Raw genomic sequence first — 20,771 nt, 5'->3', positions numbered from 1 at the left:
TCAAAGATATTATCATGGCCAGCCACTGAAGCACAGATTTTGAGGTGTTCCGAATCCATTTCTTGGTTTGAGTTACACAATGGGCAGTTAGAGGACTGATATATTACAATTCTATGCAGGTGTTTGGCCAATTGTAAAATGAGACTTTACTGAAGCAAAAGTACTGGATAGAGATATCACTTGAAGAGGTCTTGGTTGCAAATATGTTGCCTGTGTATTGTAGATGTCTGGCACATACAAAAACCCTGTCCTTATATATGAGGGGCTCGAAGCAAAATTAACATCAGAGAAAAGAAGAGTAAAGTGGAAGAGGAACAGATACCACTTTTTTTAAAATGGAGAGGAAACAGAACATCTACAAAAATTGTAAAATAATGCCAAATGTCATTTATTTGCAAGAAATTCGAGATGTGATCCTCATTATATTTAAATTAGTGTAGTGTTGGGAGACAAAACAATTTCTTACAAATACTTGTCTTAACTTGAATAATTAGAATATATTTTTTAAGATTACTTACTGTGAAATGAGCATTAGGGTTGGTTAAAGCTTTCCATGTCTCTTCAACATCACTTGCATCCACTGCCATTGTCACAGAGGCTATATCAGTCAAAACTTGAACACTTGATACTATTTCTTGATATGATAAGTTTGTCTATAAAATGAAATAAAACAAGAAATGATTAGTATATTTATTTACAATTTTTGTTTTCTGTTGCCAAACTTTCAGAATGGCCCCGAGGTTCGCTCAGCCTCCTATAAAATTGAGTACCGGGTCTTTCCCGGGGTAAAAGGCGGTCAGAGCGTGGTGCCAACCACACCACCTCATTCTAGTGCCGAGGTCATGGAAAGCATGGGGCTCTACCTCCATGCCTCCCCAAGTGCCTTCATGGCATGTTATGGGGATACCTTTACCTTTTTATTTGATAAGTAAGATGTAAAACAACTAGAGGTGTTTTTTTTGTTGACATGCGATAAAAAAAGTCTCTTTTCATATATTTGTTTGCAATATCTTTGTGTATCATCGTGCTAACCACACGATACCTCCATTCTGGTTGGATGATCGTCCATCTCTGCTTCGGCATGTGGGCGTGAAGCCAGCAGCCAGCTGGTCGGTCTAGGCCCTTCATGGGCTGTAGCGCCACGGATTATTATTATTATTATTATTATTATTATTATTATTATTATTATTATTATTATTATGTCTTTGTGTATTTCGGGCATTAGAACCTTTTGGATGTAAATTCAATTCGCAAAATAAAGCGAATTTTTTAAATAACGCGAAATATTGACACATTTATAATTATACAAGACTCAATTCGCGAATTTTAATGCTCAATCATTTTTCACGCGAATTTTAGTGTTCATCTTTTTCAACAATATGATGACGCGCACTTACATAGCACAGCATGGTCAGATGTCACGTGCTCATGAATTGCCAAGCAACAGCTTGAGCCATGACATCACAGCTTCACACATGCGGATGCGTACTAACCAAAAAACGGATTTTTTGTACTTGTGTTCTGTTGAAGCAGCATCTATCTCTTGTGATTGTGCGTGGGTGAAAAAGAAATTATGTCGAAGCATAGTATTAGTTGTGCCAATATAGCTAGGGAATTTAAGTCTGAAGGGTTAATTGTTCCTGCTGGGATATTACTATGCAAATTTTGTAATTATAGTTTAGATTATAAATGTAAAGATGTGATAGATAAACACTGCCAGTCCAAGAAACACGTGAAGCATAAGTCTACGGCCGGCCAAGCAAGTGAATCTCGAAGAGCAATTTTAGAAGAAACACAACCATGTGAAACAAGTGAAAGATTTAAAACAAGAATTTATTGTGGACACAGTGGAGGCTTTTGTGAAGTCCAATATTCCGGTTGAAAAATTTGATCAGCCTGCTAGAGTAGAATACATAATGGTAATGCTAATCATATACATAAATAGATGACAATTATAAATTATTGTTCTGGTTATATAACCATTTCAATCTTATTAATAATATACTTCCATAATATGCTCCCACGAGTATTATAAATTAGTGTATCCCTTCCCACTCCACTATAAGTCATTGACAGCAAAGTTCATTGATGTTCACAGTGAATAGTCACCTAAAAACTGCCTTTTTCAGGGTTATGTAATTTTTTTCAAAATGTATTCAATAAACATAAAATTCTAAGTAACACAGGTACAAGTTGCAAAGATATAATAATAATAATAATAATAATAATAATAATAATAATAATAATAATAATAATAATAATAAAATCGCAGGCAAGGATCAAACAACATTTTCTTGGCAGGCTGACGCACCACTATTCAGCTATGAAGGAAATTATGGAATTCATGAGTGTAACAAAGTTGGTTGGCATATATTAATATTATTTCTAATATTGAGTCGTAATTGTGTACTGTAAAGTATTGTAGAGTAGTTTATATTCCAATATAAACAGATTTTATCCTACAAACATATAGCCATGACAGCTTTGTTATCGAGATATGGCATCACTGTGGGATGTGCGAGTGGTCATAACGTCGAAGCTATTCATGCATCAATCGCTCAGATGACACTCTACAGTACACAATAAGTAGAATTATTGTTATTGAAAAGAGAGAAACGTTACAATCAGTCAACAGGTGCTGCATATTTGCATTTTTTGCAGACTGAACTACCACAACAAAAGGTACCAATGTTAACATGGTTGCACACTTGGCTACTTCAAGATGAAGCATCTGCACATTAACGTCTTGCAGTGAAACGTCATTTGAATGAACAGTATCCCGGCAGCTGGAGTGAATGCAACGGGCCTGTTGCATGGTCAATGCGATCGCCTAAACTCAGTCCCTGTGACTTCTGGTTGTGGGGTCACATGAAGGGATTAATTTACCCTCAATGACACACCACAAGAGAGCATCTGTTAAATGCATTTGTGGCTGCAGGAAGTACAATTTGGGGCATTGCTCAAAGAGCAAGACATTCATGGCGGAAATTGTGTTGCGAAGTGAATGGTGGACATTTCAAGCATCTTCTGTGAACTTGCAATGTAAATAACCACGTCATTAAACAACACACTCAGAAAAGTAGCTGTTGTCTTTTTCTGACTGTTCCAATCATTATCTCCATAATGTAGTGGGCATGAACATAAGTTTATATAACAACAGTTCAATCTTCTTAATGTATCCAGTTGTTTGCTGACAACATAAAGTCCATTACAGTCCACTGTAGTCTATTTAGTTTTTGTTTTTCATGAGAAATGAGGGGTATTTTGATCGGTGTTCATTATAGATGCCTGTTGCTAGTAGCCAGAGTTGGGGTGTAGTCAATATATACTGCAGGGCTGTGTCTTCTGCAACTGGTACTGATGATTTTAATTGACTTCTTTTGTGGTTTATGGATGGACAGTATAAAAGAATGTGTTCCAGACCTTCTTCATTATTATTACACCACAGACAAGTAGAATTATCAGAAAGGTGAAATTGGTATAGGTACAATTGTGTGACAAGGTGACCTGTTCTGGCTCTTGTTAAAAATGTTTGAACACGTTTGGGCAAGTGTTTGTACATTTCCAGGTCATTTGGTTTCTTTTGAATGGACTGAAAAATGTTTCCTTTTCCTTTGTCAGAAGAGAGCCAATTGTTGATCCATAGGTTTATAAAATGAGACTTTACTGAAGCAAAAGCACTGGATAGAGATATCACTTGAAGAGGTCTTGGTTGCAAATATGTTGCCTGTTTTGCAATATCAACTTTCTCGTTTCCAGGTATACCACAATGACTAGGTATCCACTGAAATGTTATTTCCTTTTGGAGTTTTTTTAGTTCACTTAGTTGTTTCTGAATTGGAATAATTCTATGTGCGTATAGGTTTGGTACATATTTAATTATATTAAATATAGTCCCCTTGGAGTCGGTAAGTATGCAAATAGATTTTTCAGAAATTTGAGTAACACACTGAAGAGCAGCATCAGTAGCTAGCAATTCAGTGTCAAGACTGGAAGAGGATGAACATGGTGTGAAGTAACTTTCTTGATATTTCGGAATATAATACCTTGCTACTGATGCCCCATTATTAGGATTCAGAAATTCATCTGTATAAATTTGAAAGTGATCCTTATATGTGCTGCAGAGTAGTTCCATGGCATCTAGCTTAAGAATGTATGGAGTATCATTTTTGGAATGATTTTCTGGAATTTGTATGCTATGTTCTGTAATCACCCATTTTCATGGAGGAATTTCGTTCACAACTGGAGTTTTAGCAATGAGTGTGTGTGATATAGATTGGTATTTCTTATTTGATTATTTTATAGAAATTACACAGAATATTATCTGACAGTTTGAAGAACATCTGAGATCTGGACGAGGCTTGCAATTTTAAATGTATTTTTAATCCTTTTGTAATACGTAGTGTCTGATTGGTTGAATATTACATTCAATTTCTAGGGCAACAGTTGATGTGGTTTTTGGTACTCCTAGGCATAATCTTAAGGCTGAGTTTTGAAGAACAGAAACATAAGTTTATATGAAAAAATATGTTTAATTTTTAGTATAGAATACTCTGCACTACTTTATAGTACACAATTACGACTCATTCTGTATATTACGGTCCTTAATCAATAAGTATTTACAAATAACAAATAAATGAAGCTTCTCAACATTCTAAATCTTGGTTACAATACATGTTCTTGTATATCACAGCATCAGGATTAGTTTTAATTCTATTACTATGATTTATATGCATGTTGAATTTATGTCAACAACTGTACCTTTTGGCGCTCAATTACAAAACACAGCTAACCACTTTATTTTTCGTATGTGTAATCTTGTATCTGATGTTCAGTGCACAAGTTGCATATCCCATGTTCTTCCAGCAAGATGTTTTGAGGTTTAATGACTAAACTTTCTATTTGTTTTTTTCCAGGACAGTTTATTATAAAAATTACAGCAAGATATGTGGTGTTCCCAGAGTGGAATAATGACTGATTGCTGAACAGTAGTTTCAGCTTAGATATTAAGGTAGTTGGCATAATGAGAAGGTTTGGTACATTGTTTTCTTGAAATTGTCACTGCATTTTCCTTCAACCAATTAAGATTGTAATGCTATTAACAGAGACCGGAACTTTGGCAGAATGCTTTTTTAAATGTGTTAAATCTATCTTCATTTTGAAAGTAAATCTGTACGAATTATACCTTTGTGATTGAAACGTCATAGTTTTATGTTGTCCTTTTCTGCCTTTCTTAATATAAATGCCTAATTTATAAAATATATGCTTTTTCTGCTTTTATCTGATTTTTTTATCTATTATTAAAAATTACCTACAGATATATTATGCACTTTCCAAGGCTACTGGGAAGAAGATTTCTTTGCTTCCAGCAGTAACTGCAACATCGAGTCGAAAATCTCAATTTGGATTCGACTTATGTAAAGCTTTTCTTGCTGCCGAAATCCCTTTGTGGAAAGTTGTGGGTATAGTGCAAGGATTTTGTAATTGCCTTTTATTGCGTATTTTAGCTATTTACAATGCCTTTTTGCCTCCTTATTTTAGCTACTTATGATGCCTTTTTGCCTGTCTATTTTAATGATTCATAATGCCTAAACTTCTGGTCTTTGGCTATTAGATTAAATAATAAATAACAATAAAAAATCTTCAAATTATTAACTAACACTAGAAATTCACAAGTAGTGGAACTTCATGATCATGTAGTTAGCATAGTGCAAGACCAAAACAGGACAAACATACGAGAAGGGAATAAAACTCAGTTTTCCAGGCCAGGATTAGAACAGTAGTTTTGTAGCCAGAAACATTACATCAGCCATAGTAGAGGACTAAAAAATTGCAGGTGCAGAACTAATTCTGAGTATGTGGAGTAATAGAGAAAATATAGTTTGGGAACATGTATATTTTGACGAATCATAAAAATTAGAAATTATAAAATTACTATTAATACACACCCCACATTCCAATTTATCTGTCTTCATTTCTTCAAAATAGAGAGGTGCAGCAAACTTGGTCATCATTACAGGTATTTTCAATGCTGGATTTTGTAATGTCTTGTACAAATCCTTCCATGTACCATTGTCCAATGCAGAGTTCACAAGAGCAACATTTACGTGTTCTGAAAGAAAATTAAATAATAATCAATGTGGTATTTATCATACACATTGTCATTATTCATTACAATATTGTAACTATAAAGAAATATGTATCTAACTGAAGAGTCCAGGGGAAAAACCTGTAAGTCCAAAATTATAGATTTTCTGATCTCGATGTTATTTTTAATAGCTCTGTTAGTGTAGTTTTGCATGGTTTAACTGTACAGAATAACAACATGATTAGTCCAGAGAACTTAGAAGAATGTTTTCAGCTCTATGTCAGGAAATGGGAGCTGAACATGAGCAACTGTTGTTCCATACAAAAGTCAGATGACTTTCACGTGGCTGTGTTCTAACCAGGATTTTTGAGTTACAACACGAGGTTTCTGTGTTCTTGTGTGACTCGCAGTTACTTTTGAAAGACTGTTTGCATGATGAAAACTCGCTCTGCAGTTTGACCTATCTGGCAGACATCTTCAGTCGACTTAATAAATTAAACAAGAGCCTCCAAGGTGCCAACACTACTCCGTTTTTTGTGCATGATAAATTCAGGGGATTAGTTACAAAAATTAAACTAACAACGAGGGAACTCATCAAGAACGAAACGTCGACGTGTCCTCTTCTTGAAAGTTTCATTGAGGAAAATGAAATTCAGATCAGTCAAGATGTAGTTTCTGAGATACATGAACATTGCCAGCATTTGACAAACGAGTTTAGAAGTTATTTCACAGAAGATCTTATCTGAGAACTTTGGATAAACAATCCCTTCTGACATGTTAAGGAAATATTGCCTCCAAATTTTTCTCGAAAAGAAAAAGCAGAATTGAGTTGACATTCAGGCCTGTAATCAGAATTTTCTAAAACTAATCTTCCCGATTTCTGGATCCAAATGCAAAACGAGTACCCAACATTAGTTGAGAGAGCAGTGAAGTTTTTCCTGCCCTTCACAACAACATATCTCTGTGAAAGTGTTTTCTCATCTTTAGTGAATTTGAAGAATAAATATACAGAAACAGATTTCACGTTGAGCCTGACTTAAGATTGAAACTTTCAGTTACTAGTCCAGATTAGTAGTAACCTAATGCTCAAATGCTTGGATATGTTCCATTTGCTTTGTTGCTTCTCAATAAGTCTAATCAGCATGCTTGTAGGTGACGTCTTGAGAGCTAAATAACTCGAAAGGTGATCCTTATTCATTGTAGAATTGTCTTCATGACACAGGATACAATTTGGAGAGTTGAAGATTCCAGTTTTGTAAAGGAGTGCAGCCAATAGTCGTGACCTGTTAACAATCTAAATGTTGCTACAGCATCATGTCTTGGTGTTCAGGAATTAAGTATTTATTTTGCAATATCAGTGCCATAATTTGTCATTACTTCGAATTTTGAAGTGCTCCAACAGTTCTTTCTGGAAGTTTCTTTTAATTATAATTTTTGCAGAATGATAGGGTAAAATTTGATTTGGTTTCCGTAAAATTTTGGTGCTCTTTTTTGCTATGTCATTACTATAGATCCAGCAATGAGAGAGTATCCATAGTTTAGATATTAGAAGCCTAATACCAACAAAGCAGCTTACACATCTCATTAGTTCTGAAATAATACATCATTTCAATATATTATCAACCTGAATAGAGACAGAAGTAAACTTATGGTAAATTTAAATATGTTGATATTATGTTTTCATTTGAGAGAAATGTTTCCATATTTTCACATATTGCTTTTGTTCTTGCTCAAATATATATATTTTTTAAACTGCTATATTGCTAATATCTAATACCATTTAAAATTTTAAAACTTAACAAAATTTTATTTTTGTATTTGGTAATAATATTTTTATACTTGTGTTAATATGCAAAGTTTCAAGTATTTGTTATAAATCAGCAAAACAGTATGCTAAAAACAAAAATAGAGTAATTGAAACACATTTAATTGTTTTCATTTCAGTGAAAAGTGAATTTCTCCCTCTCAGGTGGTACCTCAGACCTCATTGCAAGTGCTAAGTGGTACTTAAGGAAAAAAGTTTGAAAAAGGGTGATGTAGAGTTTGCTGTTTATAAATTTCAAACATAAAATTATTACATTAATTTTTGTCAATTACATTTTTCTGAATAATATATCGCAGGTCTAATACTATAATCAGATAACTGCAAATCTAATGTTTTGAGATAATTAGAAAATAGCTTTTGTGCATCTAATTTATTGTCTTCATGTGTATTATTGCTATAGGGTGGTTCAAAAAGAGCGCCGGTTTTGATATACAGTGAAACCTGTTCAAGACGGAAGTGACATGGTCCTAATTTTTTTTCCGTTGTGGACAGGTTTCCGTATTATTCAGGTGTGACATTAAAATGGAATATTTTGTCATTCATATACATGAAAATGGCATGCCGCAAACTGGAAGAAGTACAAAATATTCAATTTAACACTCATCACATTAAATCAGCTTTCTGTTTGTGAATCATCTTCATTAAAATCTCATTTTCTGTATAAACATTATCGTAACTCACTCATTAGTCACTAAACATTACTAAAGTTTACTATTCTCATTCTGTTTAATATCTAACACTATACTCTAATACTGTACTGCATATCACTGCACATTATTAATTGGACTAGGAGCCATCTATTAGAAGCCTTGAATTCTGGTTTATTTAATTTCTTTCCCAGTTCAGATCCAAAAATTGACTTGTTCTTTGAAAGATCATGAAGAACCCACTCCCACAACAGTTCATTTATTTTCACATAAACAGTTGCTTTCTGGTTCCTTTTGTGTCACCAATATTAGCCGCACGCCATCACTCATTATGATCTTTATTTTTTAAAGTGTCACACCTGAGTTTTCCACAACTGTACTTCAATATTATTTCACATAGACTTTGTTTCTAATTTTCCTTTATCTCGATAACTTTTATTTCATCACTTAATGTTAATGCCACATTTTATGCAACTTTTTTTTTTTACCTGGAAATCACCACACTTGCGCTCTGTTTAGCTACGACAGTATACGGGTGTGAAGCATTGAAAATCTTTGAAGGGACTCGTCTGCCTAGTCAACAGGGTAATAAAGTTTATGATCGACAGGCCAACACACCCTCATACCCTCTAGAATTTTGCAAAGAAAACTTGTTTTTATCTTAGTAACCTACATATTTCGTATTTTCCTTGAAATTACACGCTGTTTCAAAATATAGTTACAAAATATAGTATGTCCAAAATATTGTTTCCGTTTTGAACAGTAGCAGACAGTTTCCGTTTCCGCGTTGGGCAGTTTCCGTTTTATTCAGGAAAAATTACACATAATACACACAAATTTCGCCGGGACCAATAAATTGTTCCGAAATATACAGCATTCCAGATTATTCAGGTTCCGATTTGAACAGGTTTCACTGTATCAAATTATGACGTTTATTTCTACGAAAAAAAAAAAAAAAAAAAAAAAAAAAAAAAAAAAAAAAAAAACAGAAACAAAATACATAACACGTTCATCTAACCTTCCCATTTCATGTATGAAACATGATGTTGGGCATATGACCTCCTCTACTGTGCTGGCATGCAAGAACTCTGTCCATGAAATTCACTATGACTGCACGACAAGTTTCCACTTCCATTTCGTCAACAACTCGTCAAATTTCCTCCTTCAAGTCATGGATGTTTCGGGGTTTATTGGCATACACCAATGACTTAAGATGACCCCAAAGAAAAAAGTCACAAGGAGTTAAGTCTCATGACCTTGGTGGACATTGATGATCAGCATTGCGCGAAATGAGGTGATCTGGGAACTGTTCATGGATAAACTGAATTGTTTCACAGGAAGTATGGCAGGTGGCACCATCCTGCTGAAACCACAATTCTTCAATGTCCATTCCATTCAAATGAAGCCACAAAAACTCCCTTATCATCGTACGGTATTGGTCGCCATTGACTGTCACAGCTTGTTCTACCTCATCTTCAAAAAAATAAGGGCCGATGATGCTGCCCGACCAAAAGCCACACCAAACTGTCACTCGTGGATGCATTTCCTTGTCTTCGATCATGCAAGGATTTTCTGAACCCCAGATACGGCAGTTCTAATTATTCACAAATCCATTTAAGTGCAAGTGCACATCATCACTGAAGATGATTTTGTTTGCGAAGCCGTCGTCCTGTCGCCTTCTCAGAACTCAGTCAACAAACTGTCGTCTCTCCTGGTGATCCGTCACTTTCAGCTGCTGCGTCAACTGAATTTTATCATCGTTATCATCATCATCATCATCGGCATTATGGCCCTTATAGTTTAGCCTTAGCCTCCCTCAGAACATCCGACCAATCACTCCTGTCTAATGCTCGTGTTCTCCATCTTCTAATTCCAACTTTTGTTAGGTCAGCCTGAACGTCATCCAGCCATCTCATTTAGGTCGTCCGACTTTCCTTCTTTCTACTGGCAATGCATCTACTAGAGCTTACAGGATTTTATAGGGATGGTAATTGAGATCATACCGGAGAATTCTCCGTACTGAAGAACATCTCAAGCCCAACTGTTGGGAACAGCGACGAATTGATTTAATTGGGCTAACAGCCACACTGTCACAAACCACCGCAATGTTCTGGTCAGATTGGCCAGAACAACGATGCCCAGGACTTTTAAGGTTTACTGTTGAACCCATCTCAAAGAACTTTTTCATAAGTCTGCGAACTGTTGATTCATTCGGTGCTTCATTGCGCCCTAGAATCGCGCGATGTCGCCTGACAGTTGCTGCATAACTTTCTCCATTCCGATAAAATGTTTTCACGATTAACACACGTTGCGGCGCACAAGTGAACTGCTCTATTGTTAGACACAGAATGCGAGAAATTCAAACAGTCACCAATCGGAATGTTCCTGGAAATAGAAACTAAACAAAACAATGTCACCAACCGACAAACAAAAATTTACCAGCCGTTTCAAAACTGGCACTCTTTTTGAACCACCCTTTATGTATCAGATTTTTTAAATAAATTATAATGGATCTTTGAGCTTAATACTTACCCACTGAAGTAGATAACTCAAATATCGAGTTACCTAGTTAGAGTATTAGACCCATGATATGTGAATCAATGTGTAAGGCCTCAGTGTCTCACACAGTAGCATGAGTACCAAAACAGAATTTTATTAAAACTTTATATCGAGATCAGGGTTGTTACATTTCTACTAACTCCAACTCAGACTGTACTCCAGATTTCTTTCTACTCCAACTTGACATTAGAAACTCAGCTTCTTCAATGCTACAGAATTTTTTATCATCCTTATACATCCATCAGTCTCGAGACTAATGATGAGTGTGGTAAACATGTAACCACTGAGAAAATACACTAAAGCACAGAATACTCTCTGCAAGCTGAACACATTTTCATACCTGAACAAGCAATAAATAAATTGTGAAAATGAGACATGCATTGATTTTTTTTTGGCAAAAGGCAGAGATACTGCTCTCCATTCATGCAGCTTGTTGTATATTCAAATACAAAGATATACATGTCAATGAATACAAATCATTTATCGACTATATCACAATCAACACTGTTAACTTGCACTGGTGGTTCTATACATACCAAGTAAAAATACTTACCATTAACTCTTGACAAGTAGTCTTGAATTTCTGTTTGTGTCAGCAATTGATCATATACATCTGCCACGTAACTATTCTTTAATGACTGCAAGAGAAAACGTATTTATCCTTTATTTTAATGCTATTCAAGATATTTTGGAAATAGAATAGTAACATACAGAAATAGGAATATATATATATATATATATATATATATATATATATATATATATATATATATATATATATATACAAATCTTAAAATTTCAAATTGATACAGTCAAAATGAAAATTGACCAAGTGCAAAAGCAAAGTTTTGAGAAAACTAAAAAAAAAAAACTGTATAGTATTCAGTTTTATGTGAATAATGACCTGAAAATGTTACAACTTATTGGCATACAGTTTACTGTAATAAAGTTGAATTAATTCTTACTTTCCCACATTTAGATATATGGGTCAGTTTGTTAGCCTTCTCAGAACTTTGTTTTTTTGCACTTGGTCAGTTTTCATTTTGACTGTATCAATTATAATTCAAATTTCGAAGCAAAATTAATAATTAAATTACAACAGTGCTCTTGAATGAAAATATAACAAACATATTGATTTTAACAGATAGCGAGCATCAGAACATTTAGTTGAATACCAATATACTGGAGGAAGAGATTATAGAACAAGGTAACCTGGCTGCCAGCTGACAAAGAGCTGCGCATAGTTTATTTATTGGTGATATACCACACACTGTTGGTAATTCAACACACCACAAACCATTAATGTAAAATATTACTAAATATAAACAGTTGAATCATCAGTTGCGCATCCAAATTAACAGCGGAATGAATTCTTATTCAACAGAACCATTAATCAATGTCTGTCTAATCATGATGCACAAATCCTAAATACATTGACCGGCAAAAAAAACCAATCACTTAAAAAAAATACTAAAAGTTTAAATGTTGTTGTTGTTTTCTAATGCCAGGCGTTTGACAATAAAGTCATTTGACCTCTTGCACTCCAATATTTTTCAAAGATATTATCATGACCAGCCAATGAAGCACAGATTTTGAGGTGTTCCGAATCCATTTCTTGCTTTGAGTTGCACAATGGGCAGTTAGGGGACTGATATATTCCAATTCTATGCAGGTGTTTGGCCAAACAATCATGGCCTGTTGCCAATCTAAATGCAGCTACAGACGATTTTCGTGGTAAATCGGGAATTAACTGTGGATTTTGATGCAGAGAGTTCCATTTTTTTCCCTTGGGATTGAGTTATCAAATTTTGTTTGTTGAAGTCTAAGTATGTAGATTTAATAAATCTCTTCACAGAGTAATACGTAGATTTAGTAACAGGTCTGTAAGTAGCAGTGCTGCCCTTCTTTGCTAAAGCATCCGCATTCTCGTTTCCCAGGATTCCACAATGGGATGGTATCCATTGGAATACAATTCTTTTATTGAGTGATATTAATTGAGAGAGCATTTTAGTCATTTCTGCTGTTTGAGATGAAGGTGTGTGTTTAGAGACTATTGATAGAATAGCTGCTTTGGAGTCTGACAATATAACTGCATTCCTAAATTTATTGATGTGGCATGGAAGATTCCTGAGACATTCACTTATTGCAATGATTTCACCATCAAAACTTGTTCCATATCCAAGAGATCTATAAAGTGAGAAGAGACAGCACGTAACACCTGCACCGGCACCTTGTTCTCTGGAGATCAAGGATCCGTCGGTGTATAAATGAAGCCAGTTTTGTGGAGGGTAACTAATATTAATTGTCTCTAAAGACAATTGTTTTAGTATTTCAGTGTTTACTTCTGATTTCAGTATTTCTTCTGTTAAATTTAGATTATATTCTATATTTAATAGAGTTAAAGGGTTTGGTTTAATTTGTAAGTTATATTACTAAATATAAACAGTTGAATCATCAGTTGCGCATCCAAATTAAGAGCAGAATGAATTCTTATTCAACAGAACCATTAATCAATGGCCTGTCTAATCATGATATACAAATCCTAAATACACTGACCGGCAAAAAAAACCGATCACTTAAAAAAAAATACTAAAAGTTAAGTTTAAATGTAAATTATGAAGTAATCTCAGAAATAATATAATTGTTATCGTACTAAATTAAAAAATTACACTTTTATAAACTTTTGACATGTAAATTCACGCCTTTCACACCAATTAATCTTCGGTTTATCACCTAACAACGAAGGAGTGTGTTTCTGTGCTGAACATGTGAGGTAGTCATCATAAATAATTGAACAGGTTTTATTGCTTTAATGCTTCCTTTCCTTCTTGAAAATTAATAACTGTCGAAAATGGTTTGTTTGCCATTTCGTCAGTAAGTTTAGTTTAGACATTGCCTCTGTCACCCCAAAATGTTGCCACAGATGTCGCTCTCATTGATGACGGATGCAGCCTCCATTACGCTGCTGCTATCATACACCACGGTGCAAGAGGCTATGAAATGGTTCCGGGAAACACAGAGTTACTCCAGAAGACCTAGATCTCGCAGAAAAAGGAAGACTTCAGCCCGAGATGACCGATTTCTCGTCAGCCAGGTTCTAAGAAACCGCCATACCACAGCAGTTGAAGCTCGGAATCGACCTGCAGAATGATGCTGGACAAGAAGCATGAATTCGCATTTCCCTTCACTTTTATCTCTGGGAGAACTCTAAAAGTGTACGACAATAATCCACATACCTTGGAACAACTGAAAGTAGCAACTAGGCAAACATTGTCTCCGATTTTCAACAGGAACTGCAGCAAGTGATACGTTACTTCTTAAACAGGTGCAACAAATGTTCCAAACAAAAAGGAAAATTTCTTAATTTAAGTAAGTAAATGAGTAACTGCTTATATTTAGTAATATTTTACATTAACAGTTTTGTGTGTGTCAAATTATAGAGATTCTGTGCAGCATAACAGCAATAGTAAGCTTCTGCATACTTTAATTGAAGTCTTGGAGGGACGCCAGGTAGCTGTATTGCAGATCCTATATAACCTATTCACCTAGTTGTTGTTCTTTAGTCAAATGTCCGAAGACAGGTCTGAATTTCACAAGTGATACCAAGAAGGCACTACATATGAGACAACTAGGCCAGGAAATAATGGGTGGGTAGGGTGGCCAGTTTCTTTCTCCCTCCATTGCATACATCGCTAACTAGCTACATATTACACTAGTCAGACTTCAGATGCATACAAACAATATTGTTCTTCCTCTGACATATATTGTCAAGTGAGATGTATTGCCTGATAATAGATGTACATATCAGCCAAAACCTCAACCAGAGATATTCACCTAGTATAACCCATGAAACAAGCATAACCATATTGGTACTAATACCAAAACAAAATTTACAGACATTAATTTTGGTAGATACCATCACGCACATAAATCTTTGAAAATGACTTAGCAGATGACCTACAGAGAGAAAGTTACAAATTAGAGGAATAAAATTCATCAAAATTAACATAAACAGAGACTGTAGTGAACACATTCTCTGTAAGTAGGAGAAATTTGTAACGAAGCATAGCTGGTACCATACTTGTTTTTTTGAAAGATGGGACATGACAGTTAAGCGGCTGAGCTTGGAACTACAGTGCCAGGTTGCCAATATGGACTACCACGCTACCAGCTGATGGTAGCTAGCAATTGTCATTAAGATGGCTGACGGTAAAACATTCACTGACAATTGACGCGAAGGTAAGAAAACAATACAAAAATCGACAGAGAATCAAAGACGAAACGTGCCAATGCTAACATTGTGTGCACAATAAATGTAGCCAAGAGAGCTATTAAGCACTCGCCATATGGAAACTGTAAGTTTGGCAACTCAACCATTGTTACCATTGGCAACTCAACCGTTGTTACCATAGCAACAGGCCTACCACGCTATGTGACATTCAGTTGTTTTTCCGATCGCAACGCTCCTGTCATGTCCCATCTTTCAAAAAAAAAAGTATAAACAAACCAATCCAGAAAATCCATTGACAAGATTTAAACAGAAATGACAAATAGCAATTCACAAATTCAGAAAAGGACATCTACAATAAATTCACTGATAAATAATTGCTGGAGCAAACAAGGTGATTTACAATTGTAGGAATGCAACATGAAAGAAATAACTCCTCAATATACTTGCAAGTGCCTAAATCTAAATTATATAGAACTTGAATTAAACTTACAAAAGTAATACATTCTTTATTGAAATATGTCATAGAACTGGTCTAAGGGACATTGTAGAAAGAAAACTTTTAAACTACATTAATTATTCTATATTACTATTTAAATACAAGGTGAGTCAAAAGTCATAGTGTTATTCACTTATGCTCAATAAGGCGATCTTCTTCAGCAATGTACATGTTCAGATACGCAGAACTGGCGACTGTGGAACGACACCAATCCCAATTGGACAGATGAGTCAAAGTTGCAGGGTGAGGAGAAGATAATGATGTAGTGTGGGGTATGGGGTGGTAGAATCATTGGTCCATTTTTTATAGAAAATATTTTGACCGCACAGGAGTACAAAACTCTCTTAGAGGAGTGTGTCGTGCCATAAGTTCTGAATGAGAACGGTGAGTTCCCTACAATGTTTCAAGAGAATGGTGTCCTGCCACATCATACATCAGTGGCTGGATGACCAGTTTCCAGGAAGGTGGATAGGTTGGTGGGGGTCTTGAGTGGCCAGCGAGGTATCCTGACTTCACACCAATGGATTACTACTTATGGCATCACCTGAAGGCAGTAGTTTATTCCATCTGCAAAGGAGGATAATGGAATCTGCCACGCAAATATTACCTGCCACAATTCTCAGTGTCCTGAAGAAATGGAAGTGTCGTCTGAACATGTGCCTTGCTGAAGAGGGTCACCATATTGAGCATATCATATAGACAATATAAGCTGAAGTGAATAACACTATGGTTCCTAACTTTTGACTCATTCTGTATAATGAAAAGTGATAAAAATTCTTTATATTGTTTATGCAATAATACATTTCTTATTAAGAAAGTTCCAAAATATAGAAGGATCCATTCACTACTCAAACAGATTTATGGGCGCACTGTTAACAGAACAGCAAGCAATGGTGACATTCCACACCAGAAACACAGATTCAGATCTCAGCATGTCTAAGTGGAATTTCTGAAGATAGTGTTTGAGACAAGATAAAGTATATGATTATGTCTCGTGACGAGAATATTGAGAATATTGTACGAAATGGAAATATAAAAATTGGAAATTTATCCTTTGAAAAGGTGGAAAAATTCAAATACCTGGGAGCAACAGTAACAAATATAAATTATACTTGGGAGGAAATTAAACACAGAATAAATATGGGAAATGCCTGTTATTATTCGGTTAATAAGCTTTTAACATCCAGTCTGCTGTCAAAAAATCTGAAAGTTAGAATTTATAAAACAAATATATTACCGGTTGTTCTTTATGGTTGTGAAACTTGGACTCTCACTTTGAGAGAGGAACATAGGTTAAGGGTGTTTGAGAATAAGGTTCTTAGAAAAATATTTGGGGCTAAGAGGGATGAAGTTACAGGAGAATGGAGAAAGTTACACAACGCAGAACTGCATACATTGTATTCTTCACCTGACATAATTAGGAACATTAAATCCAGACGTTTGAGATGGACAGAGGATGTAGCACATATGGGCGAATCCAGAAATGCATATAGAGTGTTAGTTGGGAGGCCGGAGGGAAAATACCTTTGGGGAGGCCAAGACATAGATGGGAAGATAATATCAAAATGGATTTGAGGGAGGTGGGATATGATGGTAGAGACCGGAATAATCTTGCTCAGGATAGGGACCAATGGCGAGCTTATGTGAGGGTGGCAATGAACCTGCGGGTTCCTTAAATCCAGTAAGTAAGTAAGTGTTTGAGATGTTTTCATGGGTTACTCCATGTGCCTTGCCATTAATTCCATCAGTTTTCAATTAACCATAATCACTGTTTTTAGCATAATACATATGCACTTTTGAGTGGAATACCATGGACAATGTCCAAGACAGCGAAGTGATCTGAAGCCTTGGCACATTAATTCTTGAAGAAACCAATCAAGTATCCACTGGATAAAGAAGTTGGATACTTTGTTCCATAATGTCTGACAGACGATGTAAACATTGCCGGCAGAGAGCGAGAGGGATAATTGTTATTGAACCAATGGCAGAGATCTCACTCCACGCTTAACTTGAAGTTGGGTGGTTTGAAGTGTTCTACCCTCACCCAACTTCAAGACAAGCACGGAATGAGACCTCTGTCATTGGTTGAATAGCAATTATATTTCTCGCCTCCTCTGTCGGCAATGTTTCGTTGCCTATCAGACATTATGGAATGCACATAGTAGTAGTATAGCTATGCTATCTCAATTCTTTAATAACTTATTGTAATTTTAAAAGGTACAGTGAGAAAATCACTCTACAGAATAGACATTTCTATCATTTAAAATATACCAATGACTAAACATTTAGTAAACATACCCTGTTCATTGTTTCTTCTATTTTATTTATCTTGGCTCTTTGCAGAATCTCTTGATAATAAATAGCATGTTCTGGAAATACATTATATAACCTTGCAGCTGGATTACACAATGTCTCCAAAGTAGCTGAAGAATCCTGTGAATAGAAAAGAGATTTTACAATAACGTGAAAATGTCTATATATTACAAAGACATACATCTGCTAATGGCTTCATTGCCAAATGCAAGGCACTAGACAACAACAACAAAGACGTACATTCAAGACCTGCATCAGTAGTCATCCTAGACGGTAAAATGGGTAATATTTATGCAAGTCATGAGCAACACTTTGCTCCTTTGGTCTTCTTAGCTTATACGTAAAGATTATTTTTTTGTCCTACAGAATACATCTGTTATGGTAACAATTAATATTACAGGAGAAAAATTCGCTTCAATGCCGGGGATCGAACCCGGGTCCTTGGTTCTATGTACCAAGCACTCTCACCATTGAGCTATGCCAAAGTTCAATTCACAGCAGAGGATCGAACCCCTCTCCTCCAATGTTTTTCCCTTTGTGGCCTGACTCCAAGTTGGGCATGTATGTTGACATTTTATATTAAGTCAACTGCCATTATACAAGTAGTATACTCAGTTGAGTGACTTGGTGGCCGGGATTCCACAGTAATATGCACAGTTATCTGTACAAAAATATGCACTGTTGCTCGAAGAATCTATGTAAAGATTATTTTCTTTTGGTCCTACAGAATACATTTGTTATCGTAATTAATATGAGAGGAGAGGGGTTTGATCCGGTGCTATGGATTGAACTTCGGTGTAGCTCAATGGTGAGAGCGCTTGGTACGTAGAACAAAGGACCCGGGTTTGATCCCTGGCGCCGGAGCGAATTTTTCTCCTCTAATATTAATTCTTAGCTTATGCTGATGCTTTGTGAGGAAAACTTCCGAGCTGCATGGCCGAGATCAGGTGAATGATGAGTGTTCTGAAGTGCAGTAATAATAAAAAGCAATGATGGGTTGGCTTTGAATGTACAATTCCTTTATGAAATGAAAGGAAGAGAGAGAAAAACGAAGCTACTGCACTTGAAATACAGAATTTCACTGTTACAGCAACCGTTAAGTTGTGATGTAAATATTGTATTTAAGAAATGTATGCACACAACTGCGATAAATGCATTAAAAATAAGAAGTGTGCTTTTTGCTCCTTTTTTTTTTTTAGTTTTCTCTACATTTCATCACAATTGCAAACCTCTGAATTCAGTTTCATTATTGAGAATTAATGCTGTAAATGAATATTACTTACTTACTGGTGTTTAAGGAACCCGGAGATTCATTGCCGCCCTCACATAAGCCCGCCATCAGTCCCTATCCCGAGCAAGATTAATCCATTCTCTATCATCATATCCCACCTCCCTTAAATCAATTTTAATATTATCTTCACATCTACGTCTCGGCCTCCCCAAAGGTCTTTTTCCCTCCGGCCTCCCAACTAACACTGTGGTCATGCCAGAGAATCAGTCCCATTCCGAGGCTTATTTGAAGGATTCGTAACAAGCTGTTTTTTTACGGTGATGGGTTGTTAGCCCTTCGCCCAACCCCCAAGCTGGAGGACCACCCCTCATCGGCTGTCCGCGACTGCTTATTCAATATATTCACAGCTACCCTCCATATCTGGAGGCCATCTCCTCGATCCGCAACCTGAGGACGCGCCATGCCGTGGTGATAGGGACCAACAATACATGGGTAAATGAATATTACCATGATAAGAGAGAGAAAAACGAAGCTACTGTACTTGAAATACAGAATTTCACTGTTACAGCAACCGTTAAATTGTGATGTAAATATTGTATTTAAGAAATTTATGCACAAAATTGCGATAAATGCATTAAAAATAAGAAGTGTGCTTTTTGCTCCTTTTTTCACATGAATATTACCGTGATAAATTTGTATTTTCAGCAAAATGTGAGCAATTTCGAAGAATGCGTAATATTTTTTTTATTTCTGAGTCTTTTTTTTCAGATTTCGCTTCGTTCTTCAGGACATGACCAGGAACTTCATTATCGTGGTCTGGTATACTGTGAACCGCACATGCACAATACTGATCTTTGCTTTTGTCTGCTACAAGCATGTGGATCACAGAGTATAACTCTGATGCTCTCTGATATGGACATGGATATCATTCCAGGGTAGAGATGAAAGGAGGCACCGTTTGTAATATTTCGACTGTCGATTCTTAAATTATAATAATGGGTGATAGCCATTGAATTTAAATACATTCGTTCATTCAATGTTATACTGTTACAGTAAAATGGGTCATCTACAATGTGTAACTGTACACATGAGATCAAATACATAAAGGAACATTAATTAGGGGGAACAAAGTTGCTCGTGTCCGCAGTGAACCTTAAACTGTACGTGTCCCCTGGGTGATGCAAAATGAGCAACAGCAAAGGCTCTTCCGACTGAACACTGAGTATGACTGTCCAGCGTCACCTCTATATTGCATGAAAATTTATAACTCTGAACACTGCAATATCTGCAAGGGCCAAAGCACTAAAATGAATGGAGAACATTTACTCATTGCCGAAAGCTGGATCCTAATCTCTAGAAGACTAAGAACCTCTCAAAACTG

The 20,771-nt window shown here is 35.8% G+C and overlaps 1 protein-coding gene across 3 annotated transcripts in view; it reads right to left on the bottom strand.

The window, feature by feature from the left end:
* The window catches only part of LOC138691246 (ras GTPase-activating-like protein IQGAP1), a 207,117-nt gene that overhangs the window by 136,572 nt on the left and 49,774 nt on the right, over nucleotides 1-20,771 (bottom strand). For all 3 annotated transcript variants that reach the window (XM_069813067.1, XM_069813068.1, XM_069813069.1), the window contains 4 exons: nucleotides 18,145-18,279; nucleotides 11,673-11,757; nucleotides 5,949-6,112; nucleotides 519-653 (listed from right to left, as the gene is read on the bottom strand). In XM_069813067.1, coding sequence (XP_069669168.1) covers nucleotides 519-653; nucleotides 5,949-6,112; nucleotides 11,673-11,757; nucleotides 18,145-18,279 — 519 coding nt within the window. The remainder of the gene's footprint in view (nucleotides 1-518; nucleotides 654-5,948; nucleotides 6,113-11,672; nucleotides 11,758-18,144; nucleotides 18,280-20,771) is intronic.

Source organism: Periplaneta americana, chromosome 16 (genome assembly GCF_040183065.1).
Source record: "Periplaneta americana isolate PAMFEO1 chromosome 16, P.americana_PAMFEO1_priV1, whole genome shotgun sequence".
In the NCBI taxonomy this organism is placed as follows: domain Eukaryota; kingdom Metazoa; phylum Arthropoda; class Insecta; order Blattodea; family Blattidae; genus Periplaneta; species Periplaneta americana.
This window is presented reverse-complemented; position numbering and strand designations above follow the sequence as displayed.